This window comes from Somniosus microcephalus, chromosome 10 (genome assembly GCF_052327205.1).
Source record: "Somniosus microcephalus isolate GS21.2 chromosome 10, FLI_Smic_1.0, whole genome shotgun sequence".
Taxonomy (NCBI): Eukaryota; Metazoa; Chordata; class Chondrichthyes; order Squaliformes; family Somniosidae; genus Somniosus; species Somniosus microcephalus.
This window is the reverse complement of record NC_140996.1, coordinates 90,352,423-90,373,318: the sequence shown is the minus strand read 5'-3', so window position 1 is coordinate 90,373,318 and position 20,896 is coordinate 90,352,423. Positions and strand designations below refer to the sequence as shown.

Below are 20,896 nucleotides of genomic sequence, written 5' to 3'. Positions count from 1 at the left end.
GCTGAGAGTGCTGGAATCATGTCCAGACCCATTTCCCCATCAGAGCAGGAGGCTGGTTCCATGCCTGTGTGATGCTTTCATTAAGATCCATCTGGCTTTCTTTGCCCTAGAATGTTTAGGCACTTTGCTTAAGGAAGGCACATTGAAGCCCATGCGGAGTTGTTTGCCCCTCTACACAGTTCATCAGAAGGCAGCTTTCACTTCTAGTTATGATCTGTTTATATTTTATAAGAGCCTAGCATCTGCTGCCTTTCTGTACAAACTGCAGTTGGTCTACCTGACTGGATCAGAGCCTCGGTTCCGAATGTCCAGCATCTCCTCAGAAGTCCTGTACTCTTATCACAAACCCACAGCAATCCATTAACGTTCTGGTTCCATGACAGTTGGGTAGGTGTCTCTCCAGATTCAATTGCTTCATGTTATTTCACCTTTGCCAACCCACAGTTCTTTCAAACTAGAGAAAAGAGGAACCATAACTGGGAACCATAGCTAGCCAATAAAAGTTCTGATTTTTTTTTTATATAAGGACTATAAATCTTCGACATCAAAGTGGCATTTTTGATGAAAGCTCCAAATATACTTGTTGGAATCTTTTTTCATGATAGGTGAAGCAATCCAGCTGCTTTTTCTCATAAAAAAGAGTGCTACTCTGCCCCTTTCTAATTACTTTTGGCGAAAAGGATACCTGAGAACATGACTATACAAGTGAGAGAATATTGCAGCAGAGAGTATTTCTTTATCTCTTTATCTGCTTTCTTCATACTGGTTTTGACAAGATTTTTATTTATAATAGAGGTGACATAAACAGTGCTTTATTGTTCCACTCATTTTGTTATCATTCCAATTCTCACCATTTTATGTGCGATTTAAAAGAAAAAGTATTTTCAAGAGTTTACAGTCACACATATATTTCACGAAGCCATTTTACAATTTAATTATACAGTGAATGTAGGAAGAGTGCATTGATATATTAACATTGCTTGGAAAGGTTTTGTTCCATACCTTTTATAACTAGGTCCAACCATACCTGCAAAGGTTTGCTGCTGTTTCCTCACATAGTTATGGGTTCCATTTAATCTCTCAGCGATGTAGGTTAGAAATGTAATATCAACATGACTTGTAAATCTAAATTTAATAGAAATAAATGGATTAAAAATATGTTCGTAAGTCAGTGTAAACAGCACAGCCTTGAGTTTGCCAAGCCGAAATGGGACCCTCTGGCTTTGAATTTTGTGAATAACTAATTTGCTTGGTTTGAGATTTACGGCCTATGGTTTGCCGACAATGATTTGAGTTGCGAGCGCCTCAGTCATTCCAGGACTTGTGTGCAGCTTGCGATGGGATCTTGTATTTATTACGGCCTGGAGTTTCCTGGATCAGTGCAAATCAAAAGATATGCTGCAAAAGACGCCGATTTCTACGTCAATCTTGCCAATTAGTACTTACGCCAAATTACCCCTGTCTCATTAGCATACACTGGATCGTAAAAACCAACATAAACCAAGCAAAATCAGTGTAAGCAGTCGGGGCCTGAGGAAAGTGCAGAACTAATGCAATATTCTTTCATTAAGTTCCTCCTTATCTATGAAAATTGAAGTTTGAAGCCATCAAACCATTATTTATGTACATCAGACGTTCAAAAAAAATAAAATTGTGGAAGCTTTTCAATTTTTAACGTAACATTTTATGATGCCATGAAAAAGCATTCAAAGATATAGAACAGTACAGATTGAAGTAAGATTTTTTTTTTTAATTGTAAAACTCCCTAAATAGTGACTTTGGCCCTTGCTGCATCTGAATGTTTTTGGCTTAAATCTACGCCTGCAAAAAACAGTGTAAACGCAGGAAATTTGCGCAAGTTGGTGTTTTGTGTGGGGGCGGAGCTATGTTAATAAGGGCAGATGTTTCATGGAATCTGCGCAAAACATCGAGGCAACGCGGGCGTAGTTTAAAAACCGATGTATAATCTTCGAATTTCCTCGATCTTTTGTGCTAAACTTGAGCATTACGCCGATGTTTTGGTGCAAGCTTGCAGGAAACTCCGGCCATTATCTTTGGGGGTTTATTTCTATTAAAAATCATTTGCTTTCATGCCAAATGACTGCCCACTACAAGTACACTGCTCACAAACCTGCATGAAAAAAAAATTGAACCGCTTACAGAGCTAGCTAATCTTCTGCCGTGCTGCTTTCTTGTCTGTAATAAGAACCATGCAAACTCTATCTCCTAGGATCAGTGCTGAAGTATTTATTGGCTATGCTGAAGAGAGGGCACCTGACCCTATGAATGCAAATGCAGAATAACTCAGTAAGGCTTCAGGAAGGATATTGCACATTTTTCTGGCATCTCTTCAATGCTCCACATTTGAAGCTCGACTATATTCTGGTAATTGTGGATCTAGGCTAATTTTCTGCAAAGAGAAACTTCCAAAATTGGCCACTAGCAGTTTTCGAAGCCAATTATACAATAAAATGTCATTCCTTAAAGCTACCAAAGATTGTCCCCCAAGCAGTAAGGATTTTTGTGATAGATTAATTTATCAATCTATCATCTTGATTAAACCAACTAAAGAAATAAATTGCTATATTCAGACTAAATTGTTTAACACTTTAGAAAATGAAGTGGCAGTCTATATTACAGTTACTGAAAATTTGAAGGGTAACTAGGAAGAAAAAAGATGATTGCAGATTTTTTTTTCCAGAATATAGCCCCTAAGGAGGAGTGATCCATGATCCTTGGTTAGGCTGCCACTAGCAAGCTCTAAAAATAGGATCGGCTTCTTACATAGAGTCCCATTTCATTCCTGATGCCCTAACTATAAAAGATGATGATGATCCAAATACCAACGGTAATTGTTCAAGTGCAAATCAGATGCTGATAGGTAGCTGATCACAGACAGGCCACATTCACATAATGGCCTATGTTAAATATCTACGGAGACAATCACGTTCAGTGATCAATAATCAGTAATCATTTGCTACAGTCAGAAAACTCAGAGCTAGATTTTCACAAGGATTTGATCTTCACAGTTTATGCAGAACTTCTGCTATAGGGATAGAAATAGTCTCCTCCGAGCCTTCTGTCTAAATGATGTCATTAAGCTATTTAATACTGTAATACAGTCTAACATGCTAAAGGCATCTAGTGGGAGTTAAAGGGACTGTGCTGACTATATTTTATTTAAAATTAAACCTCTAATAGGCTACTGGTCATACATTAGTGTTGTTATATTGTGTTAGTGCAAATTCAGTATAACAGTGCCAGATTTAAAATCACCAAACTAGCGTTGTTACTCGTCAAACCTATGGAAAGTGGTAGTCTGACAACAAATTCAAGCGTAGCAGCTGGAGCTGAGGCAACAGATCAGGAACATAGAAAGAGATCTGTTCACTGGCCCAGGTCCAAACACTCTTACAGTTGCACTGGTAAGTTGATTTCAGAAGAGTCCATTGAACTCAGATAAAATCTAATCCCATTTAGGATCAAATATAATCTATCCAGAAAATCATTTCCATTTACAATGATATCATAGAATGTTCCAGCACAGAACAGGCCCGTGTCATTCAGCTCATCAAGACTGAACCGATGTTGTTCTCCACATAAGCCACCTCATCTAATCCCACCCTCCTGCTCAATTCCGATACCCTTTCCAACCAACAAAATCACGTTTTAAAGAATGTATGGGGGTAGATTTTGACTTTGTGCGATAGTGTAAAATGGGTAATAATGAATCGGCAGCCCGTTTTACATCTGTCAGGATTTTTATTTCCATTGAGGTCACTATTGTATAAAGTCAAAATCTATGCCATGGACTCTGCTTCAACAACAGGTTGGTAGCCGAGAATTCCACATTCTTACCACCCTCCATCTAAAGGTTTTTTTTCTAACTTCCCCTTTAATTCTTATTGTGATTATCCTAAGTTTGTGCCATTTAGTTGCTGTCTTGCCAACCAGTGGAATCTGACCCCAGGATCTGTTGTCAGGTGAAGTAAGCTGCAGGCACTGAACATTCCAGTTCCCTTTGGCAGGCATAGCCGTTTTGGCACAAGTTGGGTGGCATTGTTCAACTAGTACCGGAGCCCACTGTGCCAGTGTTACAGGTATATCAGTATAAAATTTTAACCCTCCACCAACCTTTATAATAGTCACTGTTTATATTATACTGCTCAAGGTGAGGAATGTTAGGGGGGAAATCGGGGTAAAAGAGTCATGGAGATGAGCAGCCATGACGCCACTCTAAAATGGATAGGGCATATTCGAGTGTGCAGTGCATTCTGGGTACAGAAATCTGCCCTTGGGGCCCAGATTTGCGGAACGGATCCTTTTAAAATCGGGCCGGGGAGAATCGCTTTTGCGGATTGATAACTTGAATTAAGTATTACATACTTTGTGTTCCTTGGCTGCAGTTCGGATCGGTCTCTGAACCACGAGAAGTGAAAGTGGATAGACTAATGCGCAGCTCAAGTTCTGGCTCACGTTCTATCTCTGTCCCATCCAGCAGGCCAGATAGAATGACTTGGCGGGCCATATTTTGTCCACCACTGTATTCGAGAGCAGTCTGTAAATGTTTTCTGGACCTTAACCACGCCCCCACACCCCCACCACCCCTGATTAGATTACTGCTTTGAATGGCAGATTAGATCATTATGAACTAGATGGGCTGATTGGTACTTTCTTGTTCTGCCTTCTTATGCTGTCACTTCCCAGAATCCTTTTTGCTTGTGAGTTTCTTTGAGCAATGATTATGGCAGTGAAGGTGGATAGGGGGTGCAAACCCAGATTTTCTGATTGGCATTATTTTGATAACTGGTGTTAATCCATTTAATTTAAATGGGTTAGTTCTGGTAATAAAATAATGTTGATTGGGCAATGGAGGGTTCTATCTTCTATAGTACAGTGATGCTTACAAGTGGGTGTTAATCTCTCATGATGCTATCAGTAACAATTTTTATTTTGCATGTAATTATGAGAATTAACAATCTTCAGTAAACGTTATTGAAACAATTGGATTGTTAGAGATTTAATCAACACACGATTGTGCATTGGGATGGTGAGCAGGCAGTTTGATTTAATTGTACAAAATGATGTAACCGTAAACCAATTATAACAATGGATAAGAGTAATGTAATCTATGTGAGACCACTGATTTTTCCAAGAGCTAACGGTTTGTATAGATGAATGTGACACTGCCTTCCCCTAGTCTCCATATTTCTGATCAAGGTGGGGTAGGTACTTTAATATAGATTGTGCTGTTACACAGCCATATTTTTTTATGTCTCGCACATTGATCAGTCCCTGACCACATGATATCATAATATCAGAAGCTGACTTGGAGCAGAGCAGATTAATTCCTTCATTTAAAAAAGAACTCAGTGTAAGATTATATCAGGCTATAATACTAATTAAAAATTATAGAGCATAACATTAATGATATAAGGAATCCTCCCATGTACTTGGCAATAAGTGCCTCCCATGTGATATGAAATTACTGTGATTCAGCATGTTTCTCAGTGCACTGGTATAGTTTAATCCTTTTATCAATTCAGGGACACCTCTTTTTCGCTTAAATCAAATTAGTCTTGAATATGTTGATTCTAAGCAGGATTTTACCTTGCAGAACTGTTACACTCCAGTTATGGTAATGACTTTGTTCACATTTGTTTGATCATAATATCTTAAAATGATTCCACTTTAGTTCCAAAGTGATAAAAGAATCCCTAAAATAAAGTTGCTCCCTTTGATAATTTCATGAACAAAGACATTGGAGGGAGTTTTAACCTAAAAAAAACAGGTGGGTTGGGGGCGTGTGGGTAGTTAAAGTGTTAAAAATCTGAATCCCGACCTGAACCCGCCTTCAACCTGCCCACTTGCGGTTTTAATAGAGGCAGGGCGGGCGACCAATCCGCTGCCAGGAGGCGGGTTGTCTATTTAGATTTTATAGTGAGGGTGGAAACCTCTGCTTTAACCTCCATTTTGAATGTAACTTTAGTTGGTTGGGTTTTGCATGTCTCGTGAAACCCGCCAGCTAAAGTAAGGTGAGAACTGCTGGATCCAGGAGGTAAGTGCCTTTACACTTACCTCCAGGATCCAGGCTCACTATCTAACCCACCCCTCATGATCGGAGACCCTCCACGAGACCTCCGATCACCCCCCAGACCTTCGATTTCCCCCCCCCTCCCACATCCCACTCCGGCCTCTGATTTTCCCCCCAGATCTCCAAATGTTCCCCCGAGACCTCCAATCCCCCCAGGCCCAACCCCACCCCCACCGCTCCTCTGGCCCTTCCCAAACTGCTCCGAGCCCACGATCCCTTCAGACCCCCACTCTGCTGCTGCTGCTGCAGCTGCCCTGCGCCCCCAATCCTCCTCGGACCCCCCACCTCTGCTGCAGCTGCCCCTTGCTCCGATCCTCCTTTAATCCCCCCCCCCCCCCCCCCCGCTGCTGCTGCGGCTGCCACTCGGCCCCCACGCAATCCCTCCCTCCCTCTTCCGTGCAGCCTAGTGCCGCAGGCCTATCCTTTCGGAGCCAGCCAGCCTCTCAATCTGGTTGGCTGCGGGTAGGAAACAAAGGCTTACCTATCAAATAAGGCCCTGCCCTTAAATTCGACAGGTCCTGCTGGAAACCCGTTCTTCCGGGTTCACGACTGTCTCGGAGCCCCTCCCCCCCCACCCCCCAACCCACCTTCCCCATTAAAATTCAGCCCATTGCTATTTGCGAGTTTTTATTGCAATGCGTGGTTATTGCAGCCTTAACCAGCAGCCTAAAACAAAAATAGAATGGGATAGGTTAAACTGAAGTATATCAATGATGTAAACATCATTGCATATTTTTTAGTGATTAACGCAGACCAGCATGGAACATCTATAGTTTTTTAGGATTTTAAATGGTTAGATTCCGAAACAATATGCCAATGATAGACAAATAGGTTTTACATGGACAGAAAGCATGTCCCCATGGCTTGTGCTTCTCAAAGTAACTTACATTAAGATAAGGCTGTATTTGCTGGCAATCATGTTTTGACTAGTATACAGCTGTACAGACAACACAGGGTAGTGGGCGATGTAATTGGAAAACACTCATCCAGCATTATAAGAACATAAGAAATAGTAGCAGGAATAGGCCACTTGGTCCCTCAAGCCTGCTTCGCCATTCAATAAGATTATGGCTGATCGGGGGGTGGGGGGATTCTGCCTAGAATGTGTAATTGAGTGGCAGTCAGGCTGTAGACAAGCTCTTTACATTCCTGAGTTGAGACAATGCACGGTCCTAACAACAACTTGCATTTATATAGAACCTTTAATGTAGCAAAACATCCCATGGCGCTTTATAGGAGCATTATCAGACAAATTTTGACACTGAGCCACATAAAGAGATATTAGGAAAGATTGGTTAAAGAGATAGGTTTTAAGGAGTACCTTAAAGGAGGAGAGTGAGGTAGAGAGGCAGATAGATTTAGGGAGGGAATTCCAGAACTTGGGGCCTGGGCAGCTGAAAGCACGGTCGCCAATTGTGAGGCGATGGAAATCGGGGATGCGCAAGAGGCCAGAATTGGAGGAGTGCAGGGATCTCGGAGTATTGTAGGGCTGGAGGAAGTTACAGAGATAGGGACACTCCTGAGTTTAGACAACACACAGTTGTGATGTCATCTGGTGGCCTGGTGCATGCACAGAAGGATGACACGATCAGGTCATCTTGAAAACCGCAAGTTCCCACACAGTGTCACCAAACATTGCGTAAGATAAATGGTATGGAAAACAACAAACACTTAACCCACCTTACATCATGTGGTGAATCTCAATGCTATTCACTCCTGTTGAGTTCCATTCTATAAAGCAGAATACAATTAAACTGGAGGAGATGAATCCCTTGAGGTGTCACTCAGAATCCTTAGTATGCAAATAAACTTACAGGAGAGATCGACTAACTGACACACGTGCTGCATAATGGGTAAAATGCTGCTTCGTGTTGCAATGTTTGGCAAGCTCTGTAGTTTTGGTCTTGTGCAGCTGTGGTTAGATTCTGTGTAAAAGTGAATCAGCTTCATGGGGCAAAGGCACTTTGCCCTGGGCCTTGGGGATATTGAATCAGCAGCTGCAAGTTTAAGGAGCTGCTTCCAAGTATTAACTGGAGCAAACACATCTAAAGGCAAGGATTAGTGACAGTGTACAGATATGAGTGCACCAAGTGCAACTTATGAGCATATATCCCCAAGACAAGTCAGCCTATATACCAGGATGCACTTTCACGAATAAAACAAATTGTGCAACAACAAGCCCTTTATTGCAATTTATAAAGTCCTTTTGGGTGGAACCTTTTTATGGAATGGAACTGTTGCAAAAAGTGCTTTCAAATTCTATTCTAACCTAAGATATCTGGCCAAAAATGTACATTAACGCTTGTCTTGTGTGGTGCAAGGATCTGTTTTCATCTCCTTACTTCTGTGCCATGGCAGCCTGTAAAATTATAATGCTGAACATCACAAGAAAAATAAAAATTACTTTTCAAATTTTATTTTGAATTGTTCAACAAACAGCAATATTCTCTTGTTTATAATACAGTTAATAATGTGACAAGCAAGCTTAAAATATAGGAATAGAAGTCATTTGTTAGTCTTTTGATAGTTAACTTTTTGGAGTGGGGCAGTGGGACGGGCAGGATTAAAAGGGAGACTGTCCGACAAATAGAGCTGAATGGAATATTTTTTCCTTTGCTTTCATTTAATAACCCATCCTCATGTACTTTGTTATTGCAGCCAGTCACTTATCAAGTTCCAGCTTCCTGCAAAAACCTGGAAAAAAGAAACTTGTGAAACAGAATATTTCTTTGTGTTCTTTGGCAAGCAACAACACATTTATTTATGTGTTCCTCTCTTGTGTTTTTATTTTCAGGTTCCTACCAAGTAAAGGACTGGTGATGTACCCGCAGATAGGAGACAAACTGGACATTATCTGTCCCAAGGTGGACTCCAAGATTACTGGACAGTATGAGTACTTTAAGCTGTACATGGTGTCGAAAGACCAAGCTGACAGCTGCAATGCTGTGCCTAGCCCCACACCATTACTCAATTGCAACAAGCCAGATCAAGATGTCAAGTTTACTATCAAGTTTCAGGAATTCAGCCCTAACCTCTGGGGACTAGAATTCAAAAAAGATAACGACTATTTCATTATTTGTAAGTATTAACAATTTTTGTATCTTGACTTGCCTTACCAGCTTTGAATTAATTACAAGCACTTAAAAAGTCAAAAAGAAAGTCTTGAAAGAACTTGCATTCATATAGCACCTTTCCTGACCTTGGGACATGCCAAAGTGCTTTACAGCCAATGAAGTTCCTTTGAAGTGTAGTTACTGTTGTAATGTAGGAAATGTGGCAGCCAATTTGCACACAACAAGGCCTCACAAACATCAATGAAATAAATGACTAGCAAATCTGTTTTTTAGTGGTGTTGGTTGAGAGATAAATATTGGCCAGGACTCTGAGGAAAACTCACCTGCTCTTCTTCAGAGGTATTGTTTCAACTAAATAAGGAGTCTTTGAGGTTTCTGATATATTTGTTTTTAGTATGTTCTCAGTTTTGTATCCGACCCCATTTATTTGAACCCTTCTGTCTCCGTCAATTCCCGCTCTTGCAGTATTGTTGTAAATCATTGTGTACATGCAGCTCATTTGTAGGATCAGATGGTATTTTCCTTCTGCAATCCACATTGAGTTAACAGCTCTCTTCGTTTATATAAACTTGGAAAATAAAAAGGGTCATTTCCTTGTACCCAAATGTGCTAAGGGAATAAAACAGGCACAGAGAGCCAAGATGGATGGCAGCTTATTCCTCACGTTAATCACTTAAGGTGTAAACGGAAGTCTCGCCTGGAAAATGCTGCATGTTAAATTTCAATCCTCCTTTAAATGTGAACAGAATTTTCTTCTGTCTGCAATTCAGTTACTAATTGTAAAGGAAAAGTCTAATTATTGCCTTAGGTCTTGGCAATTAAAAAAAATGTGAACGGAGACTGAGTACAAAGAGAATTAACATTCTGACACAAGAAATCTGTAACCAAAAAGCAACTTACTGTAAAAAAACATGGAATATGTATATAACAATACATGAATGAAATAAGTCCTAATGTCAATTGACTGTATGAGCTTCTCTTTCTGTTTTTAAAAATGCTTCATTCTAGTGCTTTAAGGTTTGGGGTCACTGGGGTTAACTATTTCAACACACGATAACTTTATAAATAAGCTAAGCCATATGCTAAAACAATGCTACAATTTGTAAAGCAAGTCAAAAGCAATGCATTTCTCACCTTGGAAAGTAATTGACAAGTGTTCCTCAGATCCTTCTATGAGGTCTTGTCAGAGGATCAACTTGAAGATGACATTTGAACCCCAAATGCTAAGAATATTAGAAAGCAGGGAACAAAAAGTCAATCCAGACATTTCCTTCCATTAAATATGCATTATCTACATTATCATTGACTCTACCCGACCCATTTGATCTCCCTGAGGGAAAACGCTGCATAGAAACTTTATGATGCTCATTAATTAAATAATACAGCAACAATAACTTGCACTTATATAGCACCTTTAACATAGAAAAACATCGCAAGAAGCTTTACATAAGTGTTATTAGACAAAAATGGACACTGAGCCAAAGAAGGAGATATTAGGAGGGGTGAGCAAAACTTGATTAAAGAGGTGGATTTTAAGGAGGGTCTGAAAGGAGGTGAGCGAGGTAGAGGGGCTTTGAGATGGAATGTTAGAGTATGGGCCCAGATGGTTGAAGGCATGGTCACCAATAGTAGAGTGCAGGGAGGAGAGAAGCACAAGAGGCCAGAGTCGGAGGAATTGAGAGTTCTGGGAGGAGGGGTTATGGGCTGGAGGTGAGTATAGAGATAAGGAGGTGCAATTTTCCAGAATATCTGTCCATTGCATATCTTCATTATCCAACCATGGCCGACTGCCCTCCACAAATCAGAGACTGCCAGTTCCCAACCAACAGCCCCTTCTCCTCCTCTCCCCTGTGACTTAGTGGTAGCATTCTCGCCTTGGAGTCAGAAGGTCCTGTGTTCAAGTCGCACTCCAGAGACTTGAGCACATAATATGGGCTGATACTTCAGTGTAGTAATGAGGGAGTGCTGCTCTCTTGGAGGTGCTACCTTTTGGATAAGTTGTTAAAACAAGGCCCTGCCTGCCCTCTTGGGTATAAGGTCCCAATGGGCTATTCAAGGAAGAGCAGGGGAGTTCGCCCTGGTGTCCTGGTCAACATTTATCCTTCAACCAACATTACTAAAATGGATGATCTGGTCATTTATCTGATTGCTGTTTGTGGGACCTTGCTGTGCACAAATTGGCTCCTGTCTTTCCATATATTACAACAGTGACTACACTTCAGAAGTATTTAATTGGCTGTAAAGCACGTTGGGATGTCCTGAGGGCATGAAAGGCTCTATATAAATGTAAGCTCTTTCATTCTTTGACCCTAACAACTATTTTGTCCCATGGAGTAATATATGATCCCAACCTATACTTATCCCTGCAACCTTTAATCTGAAGGATTTATTTACGGCTGCTACATAACAGTCCATTTAGTTATTTAAAAAATAAGACTATGAGAACTCAGTCAAAAAGTTAGGTGTTCATTTGAGGATATAGAATGTGTTTGATTTTGAAATGTCAGGCAAGTTAAAAAAAATGGTAAGATGGTGTTTAAAATTTACATATCGAAATTTCTTTATTTCAAGGTGTAAAGTTCAGATCCTCTTACATTTCTTTTAATGAGCAGCTACATTCATGATAGTATATTAAGTGTGTGACTATACAGCTTTAATTAGAATAGAGCAATGAAGAGTTGGAGATGAGTAAACTTCACAACATTTTGCTTGTACTGCATGTCTATTAATAGTCTATAAGCAATGCTTCTCACACTCCTACTGTAGCTGAATGTTGTGCATTGTATAAATTCCCATGCTAGTGAGTTGTCTGGTTTTCTAATCAGTCCTAAATTTATATATGAAACAACCTTATCACAATCTGGATTTAACTAGCTGAGTCCTGGCTTGTCTTCGGTTCACAAATCACCAGGGCTGCAAAATTGGCCATTTGAGTTTCCCCCAGCCTTGCTCAATCTCCAGTTACAGCACCTTCATTAATTTACAGTCCTTTCATTGCTCTAGTAGGACACATTTCTGACTTAGGGACTAGAAATGAGGAAGCGCGCAAATGCTTTGGGTCAGCAAGTAGACCTCATTTTGAAGAAGGGTTCGACCCAAAACGTCAACTCAAATTTCTGTCCACGGATGTTGCCTGACCTGCTGAGTTTTTCCAGCATTTTCTGTTGTTATTTTAGTAGACCTCATTAGTTCAGCTTACAGTTGGATGATGATTACTTGCTATAACAGTGTTCACGACATGTAACATTTTGAGGTGTTGTCTGTAAATTGGTTGTCTGATGGTGTCTGACTTAATTAATGGACCCTAGTGGCTGAACAAAACTAAGCCCGAGAGCTAAACCCCATCCTAAAATTTGGAGTCTGTGGTGAAGACCTTTTGTCTGGTGATAGATCCTGGCAGAAACAGACCGTCCAAAACAATGCCAATAATTATGAAAGAAAATCCTGGCATTGGCTTAAAGCAAAAGGCACTTAACACTCAGCTTATAATAAGACTTGAAGCTGTCATCTTATACAAGACATTTAAGTGCCATAGTTCTGGGAAGCACAGTGACAAGGGGTGGCCTTTACATGATGTGTGGACCTGTAGTTATTTCCTATGAGAAATTAGCAACAGGAAATTTTATTAGGCATGGATAGAAAGCTTTAAGTAGAAACTGCTGTACTAATGTAAAGTTCATGAAGAACTGATAATGAAAACAATGTGGGTAACATTTGAAGCATAAAATTACTTCTCGTAAGTACATTCTAATGTAACTGGCTACACTCTAAATTCAGTGGTATCAGTTAGGTTAATGACTACTAGTGTACATGAAAAACAAGTACATGAAAAATTGTATATAGGAAGAAAGAGCTTGTATTTATATAGCGCCTTTCACTACCTCAGGATGTCCCAAAGTGCTTTACAGCCAATGAAATGTAGTCACTGTTTTAATATAGGAAATGCGACAGCCAATTTGTACAAGCAAAGTCCCACAAAGCGAAATGAGATAATGATCAGATAATCTGTTTTTTTAGTGATGTTGGTTGAGGAATAAGTATTGGCCAGGACACTGGGGAGAACTCCCCTGCTCTTCTTCGAATAGTGTCATGGGATATTTTACATCCACCTGAGAGAGCAGACAGTATGTCAGTTTAATGTCTCATCCCAAAAACGGCACCTCCGACATTGCAGCACTCCCTCAGTACTGGATTGGAGTGCCAGTCTGGATTACGCGCTCAAGTCTCTAGAGTGGAACTCCAACCCACAGCCTCTGACTCAAGGGTGAGAGTGCTACCACTGAGCAACGGTTGACATATAATGTGGCAACAAATAAAAACCTGAAGACCCTCATGTCTGATACCATTGGAGATCTACAAGATTTATTGGAATTATTGTGTAATAGAAATCAATCATTTGAAATTCGTAAGATAGTGGTATTTTTTGACCTGAAACATGCTAATTGGGGGATGACTTTAACTCCACCCCCCCCACCCCCAAACACATGGCAGAAACCAGGCAGTTAAAATAAACTGGGCGACTTATCCACTCCATTCCTGCCCAGATCTGGCTGACTGTAATTTTAAATTTTAGCCGGCAAGGAACCCAGCCCAAGCTGGCGGGTACCTCCTTATATAGGTAGCCAGCCAGGGCCAGAAGATGCTCAGCAAGGTAAGTTTTATTACTTTTTTTGTTATTTTCCTTGTGGCTTAGAAGGAGCAGAAGTGTTCCTCTGGGACTCACAAGGAAACCGTAAGCCTCCCTTGCCTTGGGCTTCCCACCCTCTCCCAACCGGGATTCCCCTCCCAGAGCACTTACCTTGTGCCAAGGACCATTCGTCTGGGTCCTTGACGGTGGCCTCCTGATCCTCAACTTTAACTGGCGGGTAGCTGATTCCCGCTGACTTCCTGTCCGCACTGTTCGGGAAATCGGCAAGCGGCACGTTAATCAGGACCTGCCGTTAAAATCGGCCGAGCGTTCCTGCTGCTGATCCTTGCCGCTTGCTTTTCCACGTACCCGCCCGGAAGGTAAAATTGAGCCACATTCTCTTTTAGACCATTCCGACATACTGCTGCAGGAAATATGTAGAGTCCCACTGAAAGTGCAGCATTGACCTGTCTTATGGTGAGATTGATAAATCGCCTGGTGGGAAACTGACACATTCACGGTAAGTAAAATTGGGGGGGGGGCATGTAAAATGGTCGGCCAATCAGATAACGTCAGTTTGTCACCAGGTGACTTAGGTTAAAATTACCCTCACCTGTGGTTGGTTGATGATGTTATTAATTATTATTAATGATGTGCCTGATGGTACGCACAATATGTGAACTGTCAAGAAACTTAAACTGGAGACGTCAAATAAATTTCTTCTTGAAGAAAATGGTTGCAAAAGAGAATTGGAGCAATGCTCTGCTTTCCTCCCATCCCCATTTCATATCTTTGCAATATCATTAGTTTTGTTCAGTTTGACATGAATGTTGGATTTTGTTGGTTTTGAAGCATAGGCAATACATTTAGGACAACAGCTCTACACCGTATAGAGTTTCTAGCTTTGGATAATGAAAGAGGTGTCAAACTCAGCCGTCCCTAGTGTCACAATATGTATGGAAATACCCCATGTTTAATTATTGAATCCCACAACCTTAATTGCTAGCCATGCATCTTGATCAAAAACTTTTGCCTCACTGCTGTAACTTTGCCCCAGTGCCAAGACATTTAAAGGTGTTCTTCCAAAAAAATCGGAGCTCTCAGTATTTGAAGAAATGTTCCCGAGATGTGGTGAGAGTTGATTCATTCATCCACTGAAGATGAAATACAAAATTCTGATAGATGCAAACATAATCCTGTTAAATACAACGTAACGGCAGCTACATGATATCAATGACAGTTTGTGTTTTACAAACATTATATTGCTGTCTTTGATCTAAAAACACATGACAAACGCATGTTTTATTGAAGCAGACAAGTAGAAAATTGCTCTAGATTCCTACCGAGTAAAGATTCTTCTTGTAAAGCAGTAAGGTTCATCAGTGGGGCACAACCTGACTGTGGGACTTTATTAAGTTTACTGGAGGACTGTTTGTAGTCAAAGCAAATAGCTCCATGTACATCATGGTTTAAAAACCAGCTATTGTGCTGGAGAGTGGTGTGTTTTCTCATTAGTTATGTTGTATTCCAAACTGTCAGTTGGCATTAACTCAGTGAATGTAGACATCGACTAACCAAGGGATGACCTTCTGCTTAAAACGGTACATTCTGCCTGACTGGAGCCTACAAGGCAATCATTGGGTCATTAATATCATTGCTTGTGTTTGCGATTGGACAGTTTTCAAAAGCGAAAACCATTGGATTGAAATGGGTTGATTTTAATGCTTCTGAATTATTTTCCAATTAACCCTTTGAGGACCGACCTCTCTGTCATTTCTAACCCAGAATTTCAAAGTGATTATCGGATTGCAATATTACTTATTCCAATGGTCCTACAGCGTTGAGTGTACAAGTACCCACTGGCTTTGCCTAATATAATTTGAGCTTTCGCTGTCTACAGTTTTCCAACCATTCATGTTAGTGGTTGTGGAAATTATGGGTAAGGAGATCCCAAATTTTCCGATTTGCATTGTTTCATAATGAATTTGGGCATCTATTTTTATAAATGATAATGCGCATATTTGTTTTCAAAACAGCAAAAGTCTTCAGAGGATAAATACTTGGATACTGATATTGCACCATGTGACACAAACACACAGATGTTAAACATAATCATCAAAACAAACCTGTCTGCTATTTAAACATTAATCCATTTGTTTTAAACATATTAATGCCTCTACCGAAAACAACAGAGAGGGATTAAACACTTATTTATTAGTATCCTGCAGTGTAATTTCAGGGTCATTATTTTCAAGAGAGATGATGCATTTCAATAGTTAACTCGTAAAACATAACCTTCTGCTCAACTTTATATAACTTCTTACTATTGGCCATCAATATTTAAGAAAACACTCAATCAGGAGAATCATTCAAAAGAGAATTGGATCAATCTCTGACTCAGCATGAAGTGGAGGATTATAGATGACTTGGTCCTATAAGAGGAAGTGGATGGGCCAAATAGATTTTCTTGGTCTTAAGTCTTAATTTTCTTTCTGTTATATCTGCATCATAGTTCTGATGAACAAACTAGGTGCAATTTGAGATTGTGCACTCTGGTCCATTTACACTTACAAATTGGATTTTCAGAACATAGCATTTAAATAGACAGAACCGGCTTCTGTCCCTACACATCCCCTTACTGTGCACACTGAGCCTAGACAGCTAGGCTGTGATGCACCTAAGCTTAGCATGGGCTCCTACTAATTAGAAAAATGTTCTCTGAGGCTTGGAATCAAACAGGAAATGCTGAATTTGACTACCGGCTTGTGCTAACACAGTTTACACGGCTGTTACAATGACCAGCGTCACATCAACGCTGTCACATTCTAATGGATTCCTGTTGCAATGTTACATGAGTTAGAGATGACAGTGATGGAGAATGCAGTAACCTTTTCAATCGACAAATGTGCTGCTGAATAAATTGATTGCACCATAATTAGTATCGCACACTTTAGAATTTGCCTGTTGGTGCGTCTAACCGCAGTGCTCCGCTTACATTTTGATGGCTGTTGGCTCTCCTCCCTTATGCATCCTCCTCCACCACTGACAATGTGGAGCAGCTCAAGCCATGGAATTCTGTATTTGCCGTGCTAATGTGGTCTGTAGTCAGCCAGCAGGAGGTGTGGTTGGAGCAGGATAAATGACCACTGTCAGCCCTTCCTCCCATCAAGGCGTGACTGTTTCTGTGAAGCGTTTCATTTAGCAGCCCAACCGAGAACTCAACTGAATTCAACCCAAATGCTGGGTGGCAGATTTGAATGGGAGGCACTCCTGACTGGAGTTACGATTGATGACCATTTGGCAGAGAAGGAATGTAAGTATCTGGGGGTGAAACTTACACCAACTGTCTGCTGATACGAATCTAAAGTAAAACTCAAATCAGACCCATTGTGTGAAAGGAGCAATTATTGTATTTTGTCCTTTTAGCCTAAAATCTAACCGTAACATTCAAAGGAAGACATTTTAAATGCACAGCATCTCTTTCCTGTTCAGCCATCAGCCAAGATAATTTGAACTGTATTGTCTAAAGAACAAGAGCCTAGAAACTCTGGCACCTTTTGGGCACAGCAATTTGGGTGGGGGGAGGAATTTGGGATGAAACACGTTTCCACCCCTTTCTGGCCACGTTCCGAAATTCGGGTTGAGAAGGGAATCCAAACGCTTTTTCCGCATTTCACCCCTCTCACAGGCGTGATGTCACAGACTGGCAGGGTAATAATCTCAGCCCAAAAACCCGTTGGCTCCACCCTGCCTACAGCCAATAGTAAGTACTCCTGCGCAAGGTAGGCATACTTCCCATACAAATGCCATAAAGTGGGCCCCCAGTGCCTACTGGCACTTGATCTCAGAGAAAAGCAAATTGAAATTTGTATCTTCTGCCACCCCTCTCTGCCAGGGTGCCAATTTAAAATTCCTTTGCTCCCACTTAGCAGACTACTAGGGAGCCCTGCAAATGGTACAGGTGCCCGCCCCCCTCATGCAAATTACCCTGCCCCCCTGCATTTTGGGATGAGATCATCATCAGGGTTAATTTCACTCCTCCATTTTGAAGTTTTGATGGAGAAGATTAAATAAGAAATTGAAAATGACCAAGTGCTCTCTGTTCTTTTATTTTTGTGGCACTTACTTTACACTCGCTACTTTTGTAAAAGATGATTGCTTTCTAGGGCTTCTTGTCGCTCATCCAGGAAGGCAGTACTATTTATAAACCAACAAAACAGAAAAAGGAAGAAACAAAACAATGCTTTTGAGCTCTGAAGTACCATTACTTTTTAATTTCAAAAGTCCAAACACCTTTGCCACAGTGAAAGTACTGTCAATTTGTAACTGCTAGTCGAATTTGATCCTTCCTGAGAGCTATAGCAGATACAGGGATGTTGTAACAGGCATGGGAAGTGGCTGGTGATCTTCTCACACACTTTCTCTTTGCCACGGGCAACGTTTGAAGCTCGCATTTTGGAAGACAATCATGGCCCCTAGAATCTGTGCTCATTAAATCGAGACACTCGAGTTTAAAGAATTCATTGTCGTCCTTGAAGGACCTGGGCATAATGCGAGACAATTACTGCGGAGCTTGTTGCTTCCATTTCAGATAAGTGGCCTTATTGATGAAGGGGGTGGGGGAGGTGAATACTATATTCTCATGCTTACCAATAGAAGGTTAGTCTTTGTGAGCTGATTTAAAAAAAAACTTGCCAGCATTAGGAATATTCATAGGCACCCACCATGCTTTTGTTTAACAGTAAAGGGAAATCCCCCAGATGGAGAAAGACGACTGCATAAAACTTGACATGGCAGTGACCTTTCCTGTTAGCTAGACAAATCAAGTAACCCCCGTCAAGCGACCCACTGCGTTAAAGGCACTGTGGTGTCTCCTAAAATAACGACACATACAAGAGTTGGAAAATCTTCAATCCATTTAGTTTCCTTATTCATTTTTATTTGACTGGAGGCAGTTTTTCATATCTAATGAAGGTGTTGACGCAGTACCCCTTTAACATTCTGACAATTTTCCCTTTGTTACCCTATGTTCAGAGAATGTATAAGAATTTATTTTAAAGGCAAAATATTGGATCAATGCCAGTGCATTTTATGCAATTATTAAATGTCATAATGCAAGGAGGCACATAAAAAGTACTCTTGACACTTGAATGTAGCATAATTAATTTGGCTGCAAAAAAAACATTAGATCTACTGCTGGTCGATGTTTTATTGGGTGCAGGCTAATTAGCAGAAAGCATTAAACTAGAATGGGCCCTCATTTCTGTCTTCCACAGTCTCAAAGATAGAAAATGGGAGCCTGGTCCTTTTGCCGCCAACAGAGTTCAGATTCCTTTAGCATTCTTCAGCAGTGTGTTCTATTCAGCAATTCATCAGCAGCGTGTAATCCAGTTACTGCACGTCTAGTCCCAGTCCCTATAAAATTATTTTTACATCATCTCGGACCAAATAGAAGTGCATTTTGTGGAACACATAGAGAAAAAGAAACGTGTTTTCTTTTATTCATCATAAAAATGTGAAAAGGGATTACAAGTGGTGCAGTTCAATGGGGCCTTTTTCCACAGTCTGCTTTACAAAGGACCGATTTTTAGGGGAGGAGCCCTTGTCGTTCCTGCTCCTTGTTGCAGCGAGCTTAAATGTTACATTCGATTTATTTCCACCTTTTGTGTGGACATTGCTGTCTGTTTAAAAGCTGGAGTATTGTCCTTGAGATGTCATGAGCAGCTGATGTTAGATAAATAAATGTCGTTTTACCAAAGCTACATTTGATCTGTGATCCATAAGTCAATTTGATAAATTCAAAAACCCATCAAGCGCTGATCTGTGTCTTGATGTTGATTTACGAACAGGACTGGTGATTACTGGAATACTTACTACAAAGTACAGAAATTTAAACAAGAGATGAGCTTTTCTTTTTCTAGATTTTTATGTTGGTGAGTAAATGAATATTGTAGCTTTAATAGAGAATTTTATCCTTTGGGCTGTTTTCGAACTAAATTAAACATGAAAATAATTAGTTGATGTTTTGCTCTTTTCTTAACCAACAGCAGCACAGTACTATTTATAAAGTAACTTTTTCCTATATTTCATTCCCATGCTTCTGTATGAGCTGCTTTGACACCACTAGCGTTTTGTGTTCCAAGTACTGGGCTAGTTGCTACGAGGAAAGATGTGTTGTGCCAGGTCCTGTATGGAAAGGGGACACATAACATTTTCATGATGCGCTGTGACCTAGTGTCTCGGTCAAGTGTGCTGGATGCAGTGCAGAGACTTGAACCAACTCTCAACTATGGTTGACAAGTGAGCATCTTAACTGGTATTCTACTGTTCTGGCTTTGCTGCTATTATGTCTTATCAGAAGAGCCAACAATAGAAAATAGCCTCTGGGTCTTGTTCAGAGGTTCAAGAACTAATGGACATGTATGTGTGATATGGAATGTTTTGCCAAATCGAGGATAGATGGGACTGTTGGAAAGTAAAACTGAAGACCAAAATTCAGTCTGTTCTCAGTTTGGTAGCAGAATAGCACAGAGAATTCGACCCAACACAATTGTCACTAAACAAAAGGAAAAATACCTGTCATATTGGGCAGAAACAACAAAAACCCAAAGCAAACTCAATTGCTACTTGGCCCTAAACAGACAATACAACATGGCTGAGTACCTGACCATGGTAAAGGATAACAAACTGAGAAAAACCTTGACAAGGTACAGACTTAGCGAACATAGCCTAGCGATCGAAAAAGGCAGACACAGGCAGACCAGGCTGCCAAGAGAGGACAGGATATGCTCTCACTGCAGTCAGGGAGTAGTGGAGACAGAGATGCACTTCCTCACAGCCTGTGGAAAATATCAGGGCATCAGGGAGAATTTCTACCAAAAATTCTCACAAATATGCCCTGAATTCAGAAATTTGAATGGCGACCAAAAACTCCCATACCTACTGGGGGAGGAGAGAAGCTGTGTAGCACTGGCGGCACACTATGTTACAGCTTGCCATGAACAGCGGGACAACCAGTAAACCTAAGAAAAGAGTAAATATAAATAATGCGAATGTATATTTATACACTCAGGGATATACCTGTTTATACACTGTATGAAT

At 40.6% G+C, this 20,896-nt stretch overlaps 1 protein-coding gene across 2 annotated transcripts in view; it reads left to right on the top strand.

Annotated features, from left to right (window-relative positions):
* The window catches only part of LOC147111570 (ephrin-B2-like), a 56,688-nt gene that overhangs the window by 16,263 nt on the left and 19,529 nt on the right, over positions 1–20,896 (top strand). For both annotated transcript variants that reach the window (XM_085998637.1, XM_085998636.1), the window contains exon 2: positions 8,889–9,172. In XM_085998637.1, coding sequence (XP_085854763.1) covers positions 8,889–9,172 — 284 coding nt within the window. The remainder of the gene's footprint in view (positions 1–8,888; positions 9,173–20,896) is intronic.